The 19,814-nt window shown below is 50.5% G+C and overlaps 1 protein-coding gene across 11 annotated transcripts in view; it reads right to left on the minus strand.

The window, feature by feature from the left end:
* Window positions 1–19,814, minus strand: part of GRAMD1B (GRAM domain containing 1B) — a 159,438-nt gene that overhangs the window by 81,183 nt on the left and 58,441 nt on the right. The window contains exon 1 of one of the 11 annotated variants that reach the window (XM_037038216.1): window positions 6,895–7,607. The exons of 9 other annotated variants lie outside the window; for them this stretch is intronic. In XM_037038216.1, the coding sequence (XP_036894111.1) occupies window positions 6,895–6,917 (23 nt within the window). In that variant the 5' untranslated portion in view covers window positions 6,918–7,607. Of the gene's footprint in view, window positions 1–6,230; window positions 6,431–6,894; window positions 7,608–19,814 lie in introns of those variants that run through there. One more of the 11 variants, XM_037038217.1, reaches the window with a different exon arrangement.

The following is a 19,814-nucleotide window of genomic DNA, read 5'->3' on the forward strand; positions in this document are numbered from 1 at the left end:
TTGGCTGGGAAGCAAACCCTGCTTCGGGGGCAGCCCTCAGCCCCAGCTCAGGAGCCCATTCAGTGATCAGCTCCCCAAGTTTGTGTTTGGGGGGCGGGGCTTGTCCTCTCAGCCTCTGACTATTGTCGTGCATCTTGAGACACAAACAAAACAACGGAACAGTCTTCAAAGGTTTAGAGAATGTTCTAATGCTGATCTGGACGGTGCATGGACACTGTTTAATTACACATGACCTGGAACAGCAAGGAGGTTCAGGGCACAGAGCTCCGCTCAGTGGGAAATCCTCACGTAGCTTTGGACTCCCACAAAACATAACCACAAACAGCCTTACAGATAACGTCAACAGTCCATTAACATGCATTTTGTATGTTATGTGCATTAGATACTATATTGATACAGTAAAGTAAGTTAGAGAAAGAAAATGTTATTAAGAAAGTCAAGGGCCCTGGCTGGTGTAGCTCAGTGGATTGAGCGCGGGCCTGCGAACCAGACAATCGCGGTTCGATTCCCAGTCAGGGCACATGCTTGGGTTGCAGGCCAGTTTCCGGCAGGGGTCAGTTCCCTGCAGGGGATGCACCAGAAGCAACCATACATCGATGTTTCCTTCCTCTCACCTTCCCTTCCCCTCTAAAGATAAATAAATAAAATATTTAAAAAAAAAAAAAGAAAGTCATAAGGAGGAGAAAACACATTTACTGTATTGAGAAAAGCCCATGTATTGTAGGTGGACCAGCAAAGTTCAAACTGGTGGTGTTCAAAGGTAAACTGTATTTCTTTAAGCTGTGCAGATACATTAAATACTTTCATTTGTATGCATAATAGATTTCACAAATTGAAAAAAGAACCCCTTATTTAAATAAACCCTGATCTGGCCGGAAGTGGCGGCCCCAGGACCAGGGGTGAGTGGGGGCGTGGCCCAGCACCAGGGAGAGAATGTTGGACGAAAAGATCCCACTGTGAGATCAACTGAGACAGAGCATCACTGGCCCGGAGGAGTGCCCCACCTCCCTGGCAAGCCTTTTCAAAACTGTTAGTTTACAGGTCCAGATTTCCACCCAATAGATACGCTTTTCTCACCAAGTCCAGGCTGAGAGCACAGAGGTCCAGAGCACAGGCTGTAGATTTTACCCCAGTTCTGCCACCAGCCTGTGGGCTTGGGCCTGCTAGTTAAGCCCTTTTGAGAGTCAGTTTACCCACTTGTAAAATGGGAGGAACGCCACCTTTCCGTAATGTTGAGTAAGGGTCATGTGAGATTAAAAAAAATACTGGTAAGAGCATTGTTATAATGTCTAACGCTACTCTTCACACACACCCCCAAACCATATACGTTCACTCCCAGCTCTCAGACCCAGAGCATCTGGCCCAGGGTCAAGGCCGTGTTGGAGGCCGCCTGCAGGTGAGCCCTGTGCCACCACTTCCACGCTCCCCTGGGGCAGGGCTGCTCGGCTCTCTCCCTTCCCCCAGGCCCTCATTGTGGGTCCCTCACGCACTTCCACAAAGACAGCTACGGTGGGCACAGCTGGGGCTCCCAGCGTGTCCAGCCCCTCCCTTCCACCACAGTTCAGAAACCTGAACCCCGCCTCCACACTCAGGCAGGGCCCCAAATTCAATTCCAGGGAGAAGCACTGAAGAGTCTTGTTACTCTCCCCTTTAGTGTCCATGGACAGGGCCAGCGGAGGCCACCGCCTGATCGCTGAGCCACCAAATGCAGGACACTCACCCAGAGAGTTTTTCAGAGCCTCAGGGGACAGGGGTCTGGGGTGGGGTGGGGTCTGCCGTCACAGAGCAGCCTGTCCAGTCTGAGTCAGGCCTGTCTGCAATCACAGGTGAAGAACGGCAGGAGGGTCAGAGAACAGAAAGCCATGGCCAGCCTGCCACCTCTGTTCACTGAGATAACTCATGCGGGAAAGGAAGGTCCAGTGTTCTGGACAACTTAGCGGAAGGTCAGAAGAGTCCTTTCCTTCAGGTTCTGTCATGAGAAGCCCTCAGTCCTCTCTTCTAGCTGAAAACTCAGTGACTAGTTATAATGACTAGTTATAATGACCTACAACGAAGAACCTCAAGTACCCGCGATCTGACTTGTCGACACAATCCCTGCCATTCCGAAGCCCACATTCCAATGGAGTTAATCTCCTTAGAGTAATAAGGATAACAACAACAACAACAACAACAACAAAAACAAAAAACAAACAAAGCAAGTGATGTTCACTGCTCCTTATTTCAAGGCAGAGTGGAAATCTGGGTGCGAGGTGGGCACGGCCCGTCCTTGTAAGAAGCCCCCGACAGAAGCGTGAGCCCCTATCCCGAGGCGTGCCCACAACTCGGAGAGTTGCAAGGCCGAGGTGGGCGGCACGCAGTGCCCAGGATGCTCTAGAGGGCAGGAACTCCTGACTCATTTCTGCAAAAGTAAAGTGAATCTTGCACTGTTAGCAAGAGGTGTGCCTGCTTGGGCATATTGGTAACTGGACACTTCATATGTTCAAATCAAGGTTTATTTCAGTGTCTCCCGCTGGCTAAGAGAGAGCACCAACAGCCTGTAACACTAGTGGCCCCTCTATCATGACTGTAGCCTTTTTCTGAACCACAATTAAAAAAGAAGCTGAGAGACAGACCCCTGGCCAGCACTGTTACTCAATCCCACTTTCCCAGTGGCAACCACCCCCCGCCCAAGGCAAATGGAAATCACCCACAAGGCCACACAGCAACTCAAAGGGTGGTCACAAGACCCAGATCAGAGGTTGCGCTACAGAATCTGAAGCCACTGCGACCGCACCCTTCCCTGCAGCCCACCTTCCGGTCTACCGGAACAGCTGGGCACTCGGTTCTTAGACAGGTGCACAGAGGCCAGAGCCAGGCTTCCTCCTCTCGTAAAATAAACTTTTCACAGAACGAACCTCAAAAGATGCATCTATGTCCTGATGTGAACACTCCAGAGGTGGAAATTCCCAGCTTCTTTATGTCTAACTGAAGTTCTCCCTGCTGCAGCCTCCCCTCTTCTCCTTTCATGGGCTTGGACCAGAGCTGAAGGAAGTATGGTGCTCTGTGCATTAACAGGCTGCACAAAAAAAGGCATACTAGACAACTGACCTTTATATTAAAAGACCGTTCATCTCCAAGAAACACCGAGCAGTGCAAAAATGCACTTCTGTCCCAGTTACCTGGGGAGAATGTGATTGAGTGGTTCCCTCGCACGGCACTCACATCCCTAAAGAACGGCGCAGGGCTGTTCGAGACTGTGCCCTCACAGCCACGCCAACAAGAAGAGGAGCTCGGGTCCTTCTCACCCGTGGACCCGGCCATACACATGTCCCGCCTGCTACATGGCAAGAGCCACACTGTCTCTGTCTTTCCACAGAGTGGACTTCTTCCAGCACGCTGACTTCCCGGGAGGTCTTTCACAGCCTCCATGCTCTGTGGGGCTCCACCACCAACCCCAACAGACGCTGAGGACCAGGAGCCCCGAGAATCCAGACCAATGGCACCACGGCCTACCGAGTCCTGTGGGGACCAAAATGAGTCTGCAGGGGCCAAAGCTGCGTAACATGGTGTTTGAAGATGCGCAGCTCCATAGGCATTAGGAATAGCTTCACATCATACGTAGATACAAAAAACATTCACCACACAACAGCCAAGGAGGTCATTGGGGGTTGTTGCGAAAAAGTTATGCGGCTTCCAACTCTCCTACGCCCTGCAGCCCTGCATGGGCCCACTGCCGGTCCCTCCCGCCCCCACTGCCCAGGCCTCGCTCACCATGTCATCAGGACCCAGGATCACAGAATCAGCTCTGAGAAGGCCTAAAGCCCGGGCCCTAAGGAGGGAAGAGAGTGGGTTGGAGGATTTCTCTCTCACAGTCCAGCCACTTGGCAATCACAGACACAAGTCTTGGTCAGCTTCATCCCCAAGCATCCCTGGTGATAACTTCCCAACTCCACGAGGTGCGTCCAGACTTCCCTCCCCAACTCAAGTGCCGTTCCTCCAAGAAGCTTCTCTGCTACCTGGCTGAAGGGAGTTCTGGACTCCTGGAATTCTTAGAAAGCTTTCGGTTCACTGCGTGTGTCCGTCCCTCAGCATTTACTGACTTGCTCTATAGGTTTTGTGTGAGCATGGAGGAGAGTTGGGACTCACTCTATCCATAAGGCTACCAGTCTGTAGGAGCCAGAGGCCACAGCCTTCCCACGTCCACCTTCACAATGTCTAGGTGCAGGGCTGCGAGAGTAATAACTGCATGGCCAACATCTGTAGAGTGAAGGCTTGCTGAGTAATGAGCATACAGACCTTGACCCTGCTCCCTGGGGAAGCAGGCCTGCACCTTCTTGCTGCTGTGAAAGTCACAAAACTGAAATAATGGCCAGGGCTGGCACCCTGGCTTTTTCACTAAGTAGCTGCATGAATTTATTTAAAATGCTTTATTTACCACTCTGTACCTCAGTTTCTGTGCCATCTACCTTTGAGAAGTAGAAGCCCAGCTCCGTGGGATTACAGTAAGGACAAAAGGAGAGAATGCATTTCCATACACCTTTAAAAGTCTGATTGACTCACCAAATAAATATAAGGCAAAGAGACGGCAAAGGTGGAAACAGGTCAACCCCTGGTATGGCGTTACACACAGAAGAAGGTGCCCACGCAGAAGAGCAACAGAGGACAGGCAGACCTGTCCAAATCCAAAGCCCACCTGTGTGCCTTCAAACAAGTCCCAAGACCTGTCGGGTCTGTTTCCTCCCTCCGTTGACGGGGACCTGAATCCTAATGCTGCAGGTGCCATGGGCCTTGACACAGGTGAAGCACCCAGGCTGGCACCTGGCACCTGACGAGCATTCCATACATGTTAATTGCCATTGTAATTGTTATTGCCAGCGTTATCATTGTAATATCACTAACAGAGAGTAGGCATTTCAGAAATGTTTCTAGAAATAATTCACACGTCGGAGAGCCAATTAGTTCCATCCTTCTCCATAGGCAGACAGTGTGGTTGTCCAGAACAGCGCAGCCCATGTGCCTGGTCGTCTCGTCTCTACCCGTGCTCCCTGTTGGGACGGCAGCATGGCCTGACAGAGGCTGCCAAGCCCAAAGTCCACAGCACAACTACAAGATAGCTCGCAGGCTCTAACAGCATCCAGGCAGACATCAGTGACAAAATTCTCCCATCTTGTAACATTTTATTTGGCTGAAAAGGATACAGTTACACCAATTACAGTTCCCAGCTTAACACTGCTTTCCTGTTGAAATGCATCGAGAGATACTCAAGACAGATTTTCACAGGCAAACATCTCTGCAAAACCCAGAGGCACCAGCTGAGGCTGAGCACAGAAGCATTCTGGGTCGGAGCCACATCTCACCCCGAAGGACAGACAGCGCGTGAGCACCCCTCAGTCCCAGCCTGGCTGAGCCAGCAGCCTGGGGTGGAGGATGCCCAGGAACTTCTGAGGACAAGTCGGCCACACTCCCAGCAGCACCTGGGCCCTCCTTGGGGGCCCCAACCGAGTCATACACCCAGCTCTGATCTCCTGAGGAGTAAAGGGGGCAGCTCAGACACTGATTGGGCCTCGGTCCCAGTGCCAACGGACTCTGCTGACGGCTTTCACCTCAGGAACAGGGGACCCAGCCCCAAGAAAGAGGGCCTGTTGGCGAAGAAGAACGAAGAAACGACAGGCTGCGTGGTTGGCGGTGCTCACTACTGAGGACCTCACAGTTTATAAGAACAAGAGCAAAGCTTGCAGGAATGAAGCTGCCCCCTTTCCTTCTGCAAGGTACCTCTTCAAGACCCCTACAGGGCACTCCTGCCTCAGGGAGGAAGGTGGTGAACTAGGCTAGTGCTCTCTGCCTTTAACCCAGAGCAGGAGCTTCGGCAAAGCCTGGCATGGCCTTGAGCCAGGCAGGTGGGGACTGCATGGGTACACTCGGTACCTACCACCGACTATGAAAATCGAGCTCCAATTCAAAGAGACGACTCCACCACTACCCCACTTTGGACTGTTTTGGCTTCAAGGAAGGCACTGCAGGGAGTTCTCCCAAGCTCTTTCGCCTCCTCCCACCACCCCTGCCTGCAAGGAGAGACAAGACGGCTGCATCCTCAGCCCAGGACCCTGTCTCCTCGGCTGCACAAGGTGCCCGGAAGGGAAAGCCCTCCCCTGGTCTGACGAAGTTTTCCACGCAAAACCTCACTTCTCAAGCAGAGAAAAAGCCAACTCACCTACCTATCTGATTCAGAGTAGAAGAAGTAAAGGTTTTACCTTTAAAATGGAAGGTAAATGTATCCCAACTAACACCGTGGCTGGAACAGAGCCGCCCCCCATGCCAAGCATGACGTGGCTCGAATTTTCAACATGAAGCCCAGAAAAAGGTGCCTGCACAGCCCCAAGCTATGGTCCGTGGGGGCGGTGGCTGTGCGGTGGGGCCACTCGGCTCTCCTCTGCACTCCAGCCAGGCTGGAGGTTGCAACCTGGCCCTTCAAGACTCTGCTCAGACAGAAGCCTCTGATTGGCCAGAAACTGCCCACAGGGGTGAAGGTGCCCTGAGGAGCTGAGAGGCCCCTCTGTGGGGTTAGGGGGAGTGCACGACACCCCCAGCCTGGTACGGACACACGGGCCCGCGTGAAAGCGCTCTTTCTTTACCCAGCTCCCTCAGTGGGCACCATCCCATACCCCTCAAAGTTAGACTCTTTTTAGCTGCAGTTTGGTTCTCGGCATGGCCCCCCTACTTCCACCCACCCCAAGGAGATGCTGGCAGAAGATACTGTGGTGTGGAAAGCTGGGGTGAGCCAGAGAGGGGCATTCAACTTCGTAGTGTGTGGCCCCTCCATACAATCGAGGGGCCGGTCCTGTCTGCAGGGGGCTCCTGAGGAGGCTGCAGCAACATGGGTTGAAGAGGAAGGTGCCTTATCCCTCCTCCACTTACCAGGAGAGCTTGAATCCTTTCATTAGTACAGTCTTGATAATCCACTGACCGTGTCCTTAGCATCCCTGTTGCAGCTCCAGAGGTCCCAGGACATATTTGAAAAGATGACGAAGTCCCCAAAGAACAGAATCCCATGTAATGTGACTTGAACACAGAAAGAAAGAAAAGAGAAAGAGAGAGAGAAAGCGGCAGCCAGAACTGCTGCTGCGTCCCCTTCTGCCCCTTTCCCAGTTGAACGCTGCTGGGCTCGGAGGCCAAGGGCAGCTTCTTCAAACCCAGCCGGGGCTGGAGCCGCTTGGATGAGCTGCCGCTGCCACTGCCAAATTCTGATGAGGATGGGTAATGCTGGCAGGGCTGCCAAAGAGCCCTGGAGCTGCTGTCCACAGGCAGGCAGGCCACCCACCCTCGCCGCACGCCGGCTCCGAGGGCCCCAGGAGAGCCCCAGGGGAGAGTGAAAAGCTAGCAGAAGCTGCACCTCTCTTCCCCCAGGCGGCAGCTCCCGCAGCTCCATGTAATCTCCTAATCAATGCAGTGCCCAAGCAAAGCACTGCCAGCCACTTCCGCCCACTTAAAGACATAGCACATGTTTTGTCCCGGGATGGGACAGAAAGTCAGGGGAGGGTAGGTGAGCCCTGCAGTTCCTGAGGGGGAAGGGGAGAGGGGCAGGAATATCTGAAGACAAGCACTTCCGTGAGCATCCACCAAAGGGTTAAAAGCCCATGGACACCCACCAGGGGAGGAGAGGAGCCTCATCCCAGGCCCTCAGCAAACCTGGGAATCTGAAGCTGAGCAGAGAGGAAAGGCTGAGTGGGGGGATGTCTAGGTGTCGGTAGGCGAGCGAGCTGCACACACAAGACCACCTTAAATAGAGTCCTCGCCCTTTCCCAGCAGGGCGGGGCCAGCTCGGCTGCGTTGCGGTTCACAGCACACAGCACACAGCTCCCTTCCCCTATTGGGGAAATTACCTGGCTGACTTTGGGAGTGTGTGATGAGGCAGCAACTTACAGTGGCAAAGCAGCTCCCCCCACCCCCCCACCCCTCAGTCACCTGAGGCCAGGAATCTTTTTAAGGTATCCACTGGCCGGGCGTGGGCTTCAAACATTTTATCATCAGTGCCAGCTCCCGAAAATGCAGACCAGGCACAGCATCAAATGAGGAGGGACTAGACTTGCAACTTCAACTCAAACACACAATTCACAGGGACGGTGGAAACAGTTCCTCTGAAGTCCTCCCACTGGGGACCCAGGAAGGAGTTCCAGCCCCAACAACTGCCCAGGCTGTCTGATTGCTTTTGTCTGTCCTCCCCTCGATTGCAGACTATCTGGGTCAGTAATTCGGATGGGTGACAAGGAACAAAGAGGGGATTAATTATGAAATAGCAACTTCCAACTGAACCATACTGAGCCTTGACCCTGCAACTTGCCCCAAAGCAATCCACAGACAAGTGCACAGTTCGCATGCAAGGCTCCATGCCAGAGCCTCCAAAGTAATACTCTTAGGAAAAACCAGAGTGCAAACCCGGGTGGGTGACATTCAGAGTACCCATAACACCTTGCTTATCATCTGCCTTCCTCTTTTGAGATGGCAAACTCCACGAAGCCCAGCGGGGCTGTGCAGCTTGGTCGGCTCTATCTCCCTGCTGACCAGGAAGGCTTGCATACAGCAGGGGCACTATAAGCAAGTGCTTCTTTGAATTGACCTTATTCAAACCTAATCACAGCACTGCAGTCTCTCTCCGGAGTTCTGCTGGTCCAGCAGAAATACCCTTTAAGGTATCCTGAGCTTCCGGGGATGTGCCCCCAAGCAGCTCGGGCTGCAGAATTTCCCTGCATCCTCGGCTCCAGTGCCAGAAGGCATGGAAACACTTTCAAAACTTCTAAATAATCTGGGGTGATGTTTTCAAAGCTCCATGAGCCTAGAGCCAGGCCATCCTCTCAGCGCAGGTGCTGTAAAGATGTCACAGATACCAGAAGTACATAGAGTTCTCCTCTGGGAGCTGGATAAGCCACCTGACCGGCCTCGCAGGTCCTGTGATCTAGCCCCTAGACCGGGGTGTCCAACCTGTGGGCATCTCTGGGCCACACTGGAGGAAAAGAGTTGTCTTGGGCCACGCATTACATACATTGTGACACGTAGTCATAAACAATCCCATAATGTTTTAAGTAAATTTACGATTTTGTGTTGGGCCACATTCATAGCCATCCTGGGCTACATGCAGCCCATGGGCCATGGGTGGGACACCCCTGCTAGACAAATGTCACATGGGGTACTGAAAGTGGATGAGAATGTCCTCGTCCTGCTGCATCCACTGTTCCAATCACAAGAAACACAGGAAACCTGGACAAAGCCCTCTAATGATTACAGTGGGAAAACATTGTTGTAAATGTTGAAGTTCTTCAGCTTTTACTCTTTACCAATTCTTAAAAAAAACACTCTCCTTTGCAACTATTAGTAAGAATCTGTTGCAAGCTTATTCTGCCAGGCATCATGCTAAGTATTTTACTTACATCATCGCATTTAATCCACACCTCAACATTATAAAGTAGTGACCGCCATTATTTGCAGCTGAAAACCAAAGAGTATAGGATCTTGATTTGCCTGCTGCCAAAAAGCCAGAGAGCTGCAAGCTCAGGATTTCAATGCAAGCATGTCCAACCCCCAAACCCTGTGTCTTCATCATCATGCACACTTACCAAAAAATGTTCTCTACCAGACAAGCTGGCTTATAAGGGTTCACGTGCTCCCACAACAAAAAGAATCCAGGCAACAGGTGAAAGACTAAATCATGCCAGCTGCTGCTTCCATCCCTGATATGTGACTGGCCGAAGTGTCAGCATGAGACATGTGAAAGGGAAGGAAAAGGAGCAGCCTCACTGGTCGGGAGACAGTCATTTACCTTGAACTCCACTTGGCTCTCATTTCTGCATCCAGGGTTTCAGAAGGCTCTAGAACCTGGCTGTACTTTGGGATCCACAAAGAAAAACTCAAAAAAACAACCTACACATGGCTCTGAAGAGCCAAGGGTCCCTGTCTCTCCCTGAAGCAAATTGAAGAGTAAGACCAAAGTGGAGAAATCCCTGTTTGATGTATTCTCCCTCTTTTGTGTTCTGTCTGTGGGCAGTCTGTTCTGAGTGGTTTAGAAGTTCCAGACAGGTAAGTTGTCAATACTGACCTGACTCTGGATTAGTCTGGGTGGCTATAGAGTGATGACCAGGCAGGTGCATTCAATGCTCCTTGCTCTGCCTCACTGCAATCTGGCTGCTCCTTGATCTTCATCTTTTAGGAAGGGCAAAAAATTTTAGAAAAAAACCCTAAATTCTGAAGTCTTCCATTTCTGGCAATATGGCAGATGAGACATCCTGATGGACCCTCTTGCTCAAAACAATGAGAAATACTGGATAAAATAAAACTCCTAGGAAGAAAAACATCTTTTCAAATGTGTGGTGAGCTATGAAAATCTTATCCAAATAAGAACTATGTAGAGACCACACGTCTAGTGAGAGCAGAAATTCAGTGCATTTTCTAGAGAGGGCATCTTGGCTTTGGTTCTCCTGGCCTCTCACAGGACACGGTGGTTGAGGACCACGCCACAGTCACTGATGTGGCGGGTAAGAGGAGATGCAGGAAAGCAAGCCGCTGGCTGCCATCACCCTAAGAACATTTGAAAGAAACTCACAAATGCCGCCGAGGACCTGGAAGGAAATCTGCCCCTCACTGACCTCAGCAGTGAGGGAAGGAGGGAGAACAATCTCCCCCAATAAATCGTGATTACAAACTAATCCTCACACAGACCGCTGCCTGATTACTTACTGAAAATGCACAGAAAAACAATGTGCAGAAGGAGAAGACTGATTCATTAGGACGGTCTGATCATCAAAACTGATCACAAACAGAACGGCCTGGCTTTTCTGGGAGAAGATAGTTCCAGCACACATGACTGAAAAAGCAATTGTTCATACAATAGACCTTAAACTTCTGAAAATCAGTAAGAAAAGGGAAGAAAATTAGAAAAATAGACCCACCATTTGAGTCAGCACTTTCAGAAGAGAAAATGATCGAAGTATATTAAAAGGAGGAGCTTAAATTAACCTCACCGGTACTCAGGAAACTGCAAATTCAAATCCCAACAAGATGCCATCTCACCCCGGCCACCTACCCGGCACAGATTAGAAAGTCTTACAACACCAAGGTTGGAAAGGAGCTATGGGAAGGGCTTTCCGGTCCAACTTCCTAAGAAAACTAGTGGGTATCATGTAGTGTTGGTTAAGAACGACACCCCTAACACCTCACAGGCTGTTCCCCACTGACTGCAAATCAAAGAAGAATGCATGCAGTGTAACTCCACGTACAGAACAAACACACAACAACAGGCAGACTCGTCTGTGTGGAAGAGAAGGGGCCACGCACTACACCCGACAAGCTCAGAGGCCCGCGTGGCGGCCGTACAAGCTCGGAAACCTAAAGGAACCACCAAGGATCGTCTGCAATGAAAACCTTCTAACTACGAGCGGTTCATGGCGGGCAGTTAAGTCCCAGTGTGGTATTTCTCCCTGACAGAGGTCAGCCTTCAGTCTGTTGTCCTTTTGCATCTAGGATAGCACATCTGATAAACAAGCCCAATTACAGTTAGCAAAGTCCTCTTTCTGGACCCCTCCAGACATTGTAGCCAGAGCAGGGACCACAAATCCCCTTGGTGTTATTATTCTCATGTGTTGACTGTTGACTGTTAACCATGCCATGCTCACCTGTGTGTCTATCATTTTACTTTCTATCCAGTCCCAGAGCTTCCTCCCGCCTCCCTAATCTATCGCCAGTGGGTTTCATCTAACTCCCGTCTGCCTTCTCCTTTCATTGTCATCTATAAAATAGGGCACCATTTTCTGGAGCCTTTCCTCACTCTGTGGTCGTTTTGGTCCCCAGCAACTGCTGTCAGTTTGGCGCGAATAAACTTGCAAATATTCTCTATAGGTTTGAATGTTTCTTACGATGACAACAGACACTTTTATACCCATACAGATACAGTAGTTCCTTATCCACAGTTTCACTTTCTGTGGTTCAGTTACCCTTGGTCAACTGTGGTCCAGAAATATTAGATGGAAAATTCCAGAAATAAACAATTCATACCTTTAAGTTACACGCCATTCCGAGAAGAATGACGAAGGCTCATGCCATCCCGCTCTGACCTGCCCAGGACGGGAATCACCCCTTTGTCCAGGACGTCTGCACTGCCTGCGTGGTCCACCCGTCAGCCACCTGGCCTCACCTCAACCGCACAGTACCCGGCTGAAATAAGTCACCCTTATTTCACTGAATAACAGCATCAAAGAGCAAGAGCAATGATGCTGGCAATGCGGATATGACAAAGATGGGCTATAACATGAAAAGCTGGGGTGTACTCAAAGGAAAAAACATAGTATATACAGGCTTCAGTACTAGTCACGACTTTGGGCTTTCATGGGGGGATCTTAGCATGTCCCCCCATGGATACTGCATCTGTCTCCATAAAGTGAAAAATCAAAGGGACCACAGACTCGACCTTCAGAAAGGGCTGCTTTGGCAGGTGGGGAGACAAGGGGTCAGCCGGACCGGTGAGAAGTGCACCGTGTCTGTTGTCCCTTCTTTCAGTCTGCTTTACACATATTTGATGTGTTATAAATAATCCTTGCATCTAGTTAGCAGAAACAATTTAAAGATAAACCTAGTACTTAGCAAACACCCAACGCCAGACTCCTTTGGGTTTTGTGAGCAGACTTGAGGAAGGTGCAAGGTGGCGGTAGTCTTCCCAGACTCAGGGGCATCCAAAAGCTCCTCATGTGGACGAGGCTGGATGTATGTACGCTTGGTCTGTATGGCTCCCAGCTTCTTGTTATAATGGTTTCTTCCCAGCACCCTGGGTTTGGAATGAACGTTGGAAAAGTTCCTTTTCAATTTTAGCTGCTTTGACCTTGTCTCGGCCTTGAGGCCTGACCCACCCTGCTGCTATTCCCCTGCCAATCTATGGAGAACAGGATTTTGCCTCCTCCTTAAGTAGGGACAAGAATGGGGAGAGAGTCTTTCAAGCAGGGCTGCCTGCTGGGGGCCTCCTCTGCAGGCACCCAAGGCCTGGGCCCTGCACCCAGGCAGAAGCCGCCCTCCTCACGCCCACTTCCCTCTTTCCACACCAGCTCCAGCCTCCTCTTGACCTTGGGAAGTCACTGGGAACAAATCTGGAGTGAAAACCAAGGGGACACGATGCCTGAGGCCCTTTCTCTCTCAGGTTCCTGAGTCCTGTGCTGCCCTCCACCGAGCTCCCAAGGGGTAGAGCTGGTAGAGCCGCAGCACCAGGCAGGGTGCAGGCCTCCCAGAGCCGGAACCAAGCCCGGGCGGAGCTGCAAACTGGGCCAGAGCAGTGCTGCAGTCACACTGGGGAGTGCTGGAGAGTGAAGCTCCCAGCTCAGGCAGGGGAGTGGCAGGCGCGAGAGTGTTATATTTAAGGAGCATTTTGGAGGTCAGGAAGCTCCAGAGGGCAGCGGGGGAGGGAGCAGCCTCCTAAACACTCCATTTTAGCAACAAGCCTCCTCTTCGTCCTCCAGCCAGAATCTGCTCCCAGATTCCCAACTGCAGCCAATGCAGCCTGTGTGTGGGGACAGCAGATGGCCAGAGCCCCAGAGCCACTACAGATCAGGTGCTCCCCATCACTCCTGTCTCCCCTCCTCCCCACATCTCCCCACCCTCTGCAGCTATTAGTCACTGGCTCTGGGGTGACGGTGTGGGCGGCAGGCACTGCCCTTGACTTCTGTCTGTGCCAGCCCCTGGCTGGGAGCCCCCCTACCTTAGGGACCCATGCACACCCCATCCTCCAGCCTCGTCTTGTCTTTCGTTGGTCTGCTGCCCAGAGGAAGAGAGGCAAGGGAGGGAGGCAAGGGAGGGACGGGCAGGGAAAGTGGGGGCAGAGGCTATGGAACAGCAGGGGCTGAGAGGCTTGTGTGGAAAGCGAGATTCTGTTCATCGCAGGAATGCTTCTTCTGCTTCTGTGACCCCAGGGATTTACTTAGGTGCTGTACCAAAAAACAACAACAACAACAAAAAAAACCCACGGACAGGCTTACCAGCCCCATCTTTTTCTGCTGCTCCTTCACAATCTGCTAATCCAGAATGTTCCTTCAGGCAACCAACAGGATAGGCAAGGTCAAAGCCAAGCTCCAGCAGGCTTCCTTCACCCCCAGTTATTTTACTGACACGGACTGGAGGTGCCCAGGGGCTTCCACAGATGGCTGTCTGTCCACTCTAGAGTTTCAAGTGCTCTCCTAAGCATTCCTGTGAGGTAGCCCCAAACCCACACCCCACAGCTACTAGGAACTGCTCCTAGCCTAACAGGAGGTGGAAGTTGGAGGAAAGAGGAAGAGCTGGAAGGCAAAGCCCTATGCCTGGTTTCCATGAAGTCCTCACCTCCCTCCAGCCGGGGTACCAGGATGGAGTTACCTCCCTCACTCACTTCTGGCTGAAGCCAGCTGAGCTATCCCCTTCTCCCTGTTGAGGGAGCTCTGGATGCCCCTTCTGCATGGAGGCTTCGTCATGCTTAGCAATGAAAACCCCAAAGAAGACACCCTGCCACTATCCCACCTTCCCCTTCATTTCCAAATCACTCCTTGCACGCCCTGATGGTGGGGCTCAGGGGGTTGGGCACCATCCCTGCAAACCGAAAGTGTCGCTTGTTCCTGGTTCAGGGCACACAACTGGGTTACAGGTTAGTCTGCGGTTGGGGTGCATGTGAGAGGCATCCACTCGATGTTTCTCTCACACATTGATGTTTCTCTCCCTTTCTTTCTCCCTTCCTTTTCCTCTCTCTAAAAATAAATCAATAACATTTTTAAAAAAATCACTGCCAGCTCCCTGAACACTTGACTACCTGACTCAGAGCTGGTTTGTCTGTCTCTCCTCATCAGTGTGTCCTGGGCCACAACACTGCTAGACAGAGGGGAGCCCCCCCACCCGGAGGTGAGAAGCCCCAATCTCACTCATGCTAATGACACGCACAACAAATGGAGCATCTCTCCTGACAGATGCAAGAACAAGACAGACTTCTGACACCCCACTGCTCCTCCTGGTTGATTCTCAGGAGAAAATCAGGGTGACGGATGGTGTTGGGGGCCCAGGAGGGTGCTCCTAAACTCGGGTTGTTAGGGAGGGAGCGCCCACACTGCCACAGCCAGCTGTTTCCTCTCGCTCTCCTCCCACCAAATGAAGAGCTGTCCTTTCTCGACTAAGTTACAGAGAAGAATTGCCATTAACAAACAGACGAACTAAGCGCTGACTGATTTCCACAGTGGAAGTCTCCTGGCCAAGGACACGACAAGAATCGGTTGCTGGCGCAGAAACTGCTTGCTAATGTGACAAGGCTAGAATGACTGCACTCTTAACTGGCCAGGGCCTGACCCCAGTCCCAGAGGTGTGTTCTGTGCTGCGGCACCGGGATTCTGAAATCAGCCTCGAGTTCAAATCCCTGCTTGGCAGCTGTGTGACCTTGAGCAAGGCGCTGCAGTTCTCTAAGCCTCAGCTCCATCTATGAAAAGGTGACAATGACAACAAGTCGTGAGGTGTCAGGAGGGGGTAATGGCACAGCACAGGACATAACATCCGCAGGTGCCCAGTACATTTAACCATTATCATGGATATTCCCGACGAGTGTCCACCGTCCTCCACTCTTTACTGCAAGAAGAACAGGCTCCATTTCTCTGCCTCCTGATCTACTTGTTCTCCTTTACCCAAATGTTTTGTTGGGAGTATTTTTGCAATTTTATTTGGTGATATTTCTGTTAGATCAATCAGCTGTTCATTTACCCAACCGTAACTATCCTTACTGAGTGCCTAGTATGTCCATGCCCCATGCAAATCAACCACATTGTTCATGTTTCAACAATAAACCCAATATTCTCCCCGATCTCTGGATGCTTAGTCCGGAAAGAACAGTTGGAGGTGGACATTAAGTGGTTAGATTAAATAATGCAAACATACAGTCGAACACAGCAAGTCCTCTGCGGAGAGGCCCAGAGAAGCCAGACGGAGGGCTGCTGCTTCCCAAATGAGCACAGGCCGGTGTGCCCGTCTTCCCACCAACCAGTGAGCAGGGGCGACTATTCCCAGGTAACCCACCAAGTCTGTCTGGGGTCCTTATTTTTGATTATTAACACAAAAGAGTTGCCCAGAAAAAGGATCCAATATTTGTCATTCTTTCAAGAACTTCCTACATTTGCATGCAGGTGTTCGGCCATGGTGCCTTTGGCACATGTTGCCACTATCACTGCCAACAAATGCAGGTGGACTTGGGTGGAGCAGACTGCACCTAATCGGGTGGATGTTGATGTTTTATCGCCTGTCATCAGGACATTTTCTCCTCACACGCCAAAACTGAAAAAACATGCTCAAAGATGTCCCCATACCTACTGTGTCTTCTTAACATCACGACTGCCGTGACAAGCCTGGCATGACCACGAGTGAACCTGAGGGCTCAGGTGCCACCTGTCTGCCTGCGGCTACTCAGTAAATGCTCTGGTGGCTGTCCATACTAAGACACCAGCAACCTCCGAGGACTCGGGGGCACCCAAGTGCTGGTGCATACCATGATGAAGTTTTTACATGGGTCTGTGAGCAGTTAAGAAAAATGAACTTGGTAAGTTTTAAAAGCTAAATATACTGAATTTTTAATTTCTGATAAGGTGTCCTTTTAAATTTTGTGTTAAAGTATGCTTTAAATATAAATAATGGTGGTGGTAAGTACATATTTTAGTATAGTTTACAAATAAATCTGGCCATTCTGTTTCCATCCACCAACCGTTTCCAATTTCTGTACAAAATTCACAGGCTTCAAGCCTCTGTGAAGGCCTGCTCAGTCCAGCGACCTCACACCCCCTGTGAAGAAGCCCCGGCCACAGCTGCTGGGCAGCGGTGTGGGGAACTCCCTGCAACTCCACGCCCTTGTCACCAGGGCCACCTGGGTCACCTGGGCCACAGGGTTTCCAAGCCTCATCTTTTTTTTTCAGTTGAGATATACTTGACTTATACAACACTGAATTAGTTTAGGTGTACAGCACAGTGTTGCAATGTATGTCTACTGCTCTGGGTTTAAAATGCACAGTCCACGTAAACATAAATTTTATGAAGACACACACAGGGTCCAGCAGAAGAAAGACCTGCTTGAGTGTGGCTGGTAGGGCAGGTGAGCGCCTCACACAAGATGGACAGCAATTTGAACATTTTACCAATATGCTATATGGTGTGCTTGACTGTGATGTTGTTATATTACAGAATTACATGCTTATGATTGTGTAATAAACAATTTTGTAATTAAAAGGGGCATTATTTGTGCCAGACCCTGTGTGTGTCTGTGCGTGTGTGTATATACACAGTACCATAAAAGTATTTTCTCTTCCTCATGAATTTCTTAATAACATTTTTCTCTAGCAGACTTTATTGTATGATACAGTATATAATACATATAGCACATAAAACATGCATTAAGCTACTGTTTGTGTTAGTGGTAAGGCTTCCTTTTGGTCAACATTAAGCCTTTCAGAAGTTGTGTTTGGGGGGAGTGGGAAGTTATATGCAAATTTTCAAATGTGAGAGTGAGGGGGTTGTGTCGACACCCCTCACACCCCACCACTCAAGGGTCAGCTGCACATTGCAAAATGGCCACTACACTGAACCCAGTCAACACGCATCCCCACGCAGTGACGATTTTTTTCTTACGATGACCTAGATTAGCCTCGAATGCTTTAACAACCCCTTGGAGAGATGCCTGTGCTTCCCAAATGTATATGTACAGCTATTACCATGCACCTAACCTCAGACCCAGGTTTCCAGCTGCTCCTGAACGCCTTCACCGGGACTCCTCACGGGCCCCTCCCAGCTGACACGGACACCTGGACTCATCACTGCCTTCTACACCTCCTTCTGCCTCTGACCTCCAGTGCCCACCTCCGTAAACGGCCCCGCTAACAACCACGTCACCCAGCCAGACACCCGAAATTCGTCCTTCGCTCCTCCCTGCCACCTCCAACTGAATGACGTAGAAAATCATGTCAATTCTAGCTCCCTAAATATAACTACAGTCTGTTTTCTGCTATCAGCTTTTATCTGCCTTTCAAGTCTAAGGTTTGCAGTTGTAATTACCTCTCCTGCTTGTTCATTCACCAAATATTTACTGAGTATCTATTACATACCAACTAATATGCTAGATGCTAGAGGTTTTGAGGCTTAAAAAACAAAAACACATGACCCCTGTCCTTAAAAAGCATATAGTCTAATGGGGGAAGACAGACATGGAAAAAATAGTGTCAAAGAGGGCACGACATGGGGAAATTTTGGTCACTTCATAGCCATTGTGCAGGGACCTGCACTTTCACTACCGGGACCTTTTTGGGGGAAGGACTTTTTCCATACAAGGCTGTCACAGTCTGTCAATGCCTGCGTTCCTCTGCGGTTCATGTGGTTGTCTACATGTGTTCTACCTGCAGGTCAGGCCCAGAGGCCTGCAGTGACCTGCACTTTGCCACGTTCGTGCTGCCCCCTTCTCCCCCCTCGCTGCTGTTGTGCCTGTGGTGTGCCAGGCATTTCCACCAAAGCCACTTCATTTAATCCTCACAGCAATCCTATATGGTAGACAGTATCATCCTTATTCACAGATGAGCAAGCCGGGACTAGCCAGGTCAAGATAACCCCTTCAAGTTCACAACACCAGAGAGTGGCAGCGCCAACCTGTGACCCAGGCATGGCCAACTCCAGATGGTAACCAGGTCACCTCCCTTCCTTGTCTCCCTGACAGGCTCCCACCCACACTTCCGTTCTCACGTCACATTCTCACATGTTCAGTTCTCACCTGTTCTCATGTCTTCCTGTGAAAGCCCTGCTGTTTGTGCAGGCAACCTCAGATCTTTCGTGATTCTGTGGTGCCTTGACCTTCAGTTGCAGCCCTATTACCTGGTGCCTTCATAACTTGTTTACTCGCTGGGCTCCCCCAAGGTGCCATGAGCAAGTTGTTCACTCTGATGTGTGCTGTCCATCTAAAACCTCCACATGGCTGCCCTGGCTGATGAGGCTCAGTGGGATGAGCACCGGCCCACGAACTGAAAGGGTCACCAGTTTGATTCCCAGTCAGGGCACATGCCTGGGTTGTGGGCCAGGTCCTTATTTGGGGGCATGTGAGAGGTAACCAGCTGATGTTTCTCTCCCTCTCTTTCTCCTTCCCTTCCCATCTTCCTAAAAATAAATAAATAAAATCTTTAAAAAAATAAATAGTAAAACCTCCATATGGGAATATATTCAATAAATGAGTGAATTAATGAATGCTATCAACCTCTTTCTCAAGGTTGAAACAGAAACCCTCAGGACATAAGTTATCATCTCTATATCTTTTTCAAATTTTATTTATTTATTTATTTTTAGAGAGAGAAAGGAGGAAGACAGAGAGGGAGAGAAACATCCATGTGCGAGAGAAACATCAACCACTTGCCTCTCACATACCCCCTAACCAGGGACCGAACACACAGCCCGGCCATGTGCCCTGATCCGGAGTTGAATAGGAGGCCTTTTGTTTTGCAGGACACTGCCCAACCCACTGTGCCACACTGGTCAGGGCTTGACCTACTTATCTTCACACAGTCACATCAGGCCATCGGATGGAGCCAAGCCTGAAACTGTAACCTTAAAAAAAAGAGCCCCGTGGAGGTGCCCTCCCAGACTCCAGGAGATGCAGTCCTGGCCTACACCCTGCCCCGGGCACTGCGCACTCTGAAGTGGTAGTGTTGCGTCCAGTGAGCGCACCTGACCAAAAGCCACCTCCTCCTCAGGTAACTGAACTCAACTCACTGGGGTTTAAGAGGAATCCTGGGAACAGTAAGTACCTCAGAAATAAAAGGGGAAAGGCTAGGTAAGGGGGATGC

This window comes from Sturnira hondurensis, unplaced genomic scaffold (genome assembly GCF_014824575.4).
Source record: "Sturnira hondurensis isolate 20B ecotype Veracruz unplaced genomic scaffold, ASM1482457v3 Scaffold0024152, whole genome shotgun sequence".
NCBI lineage: Eukaryota > Metazoa > Chordata > Mammalia > Chiroptera > Phyllostomidae > Sturnira > Sturnira hondurensis.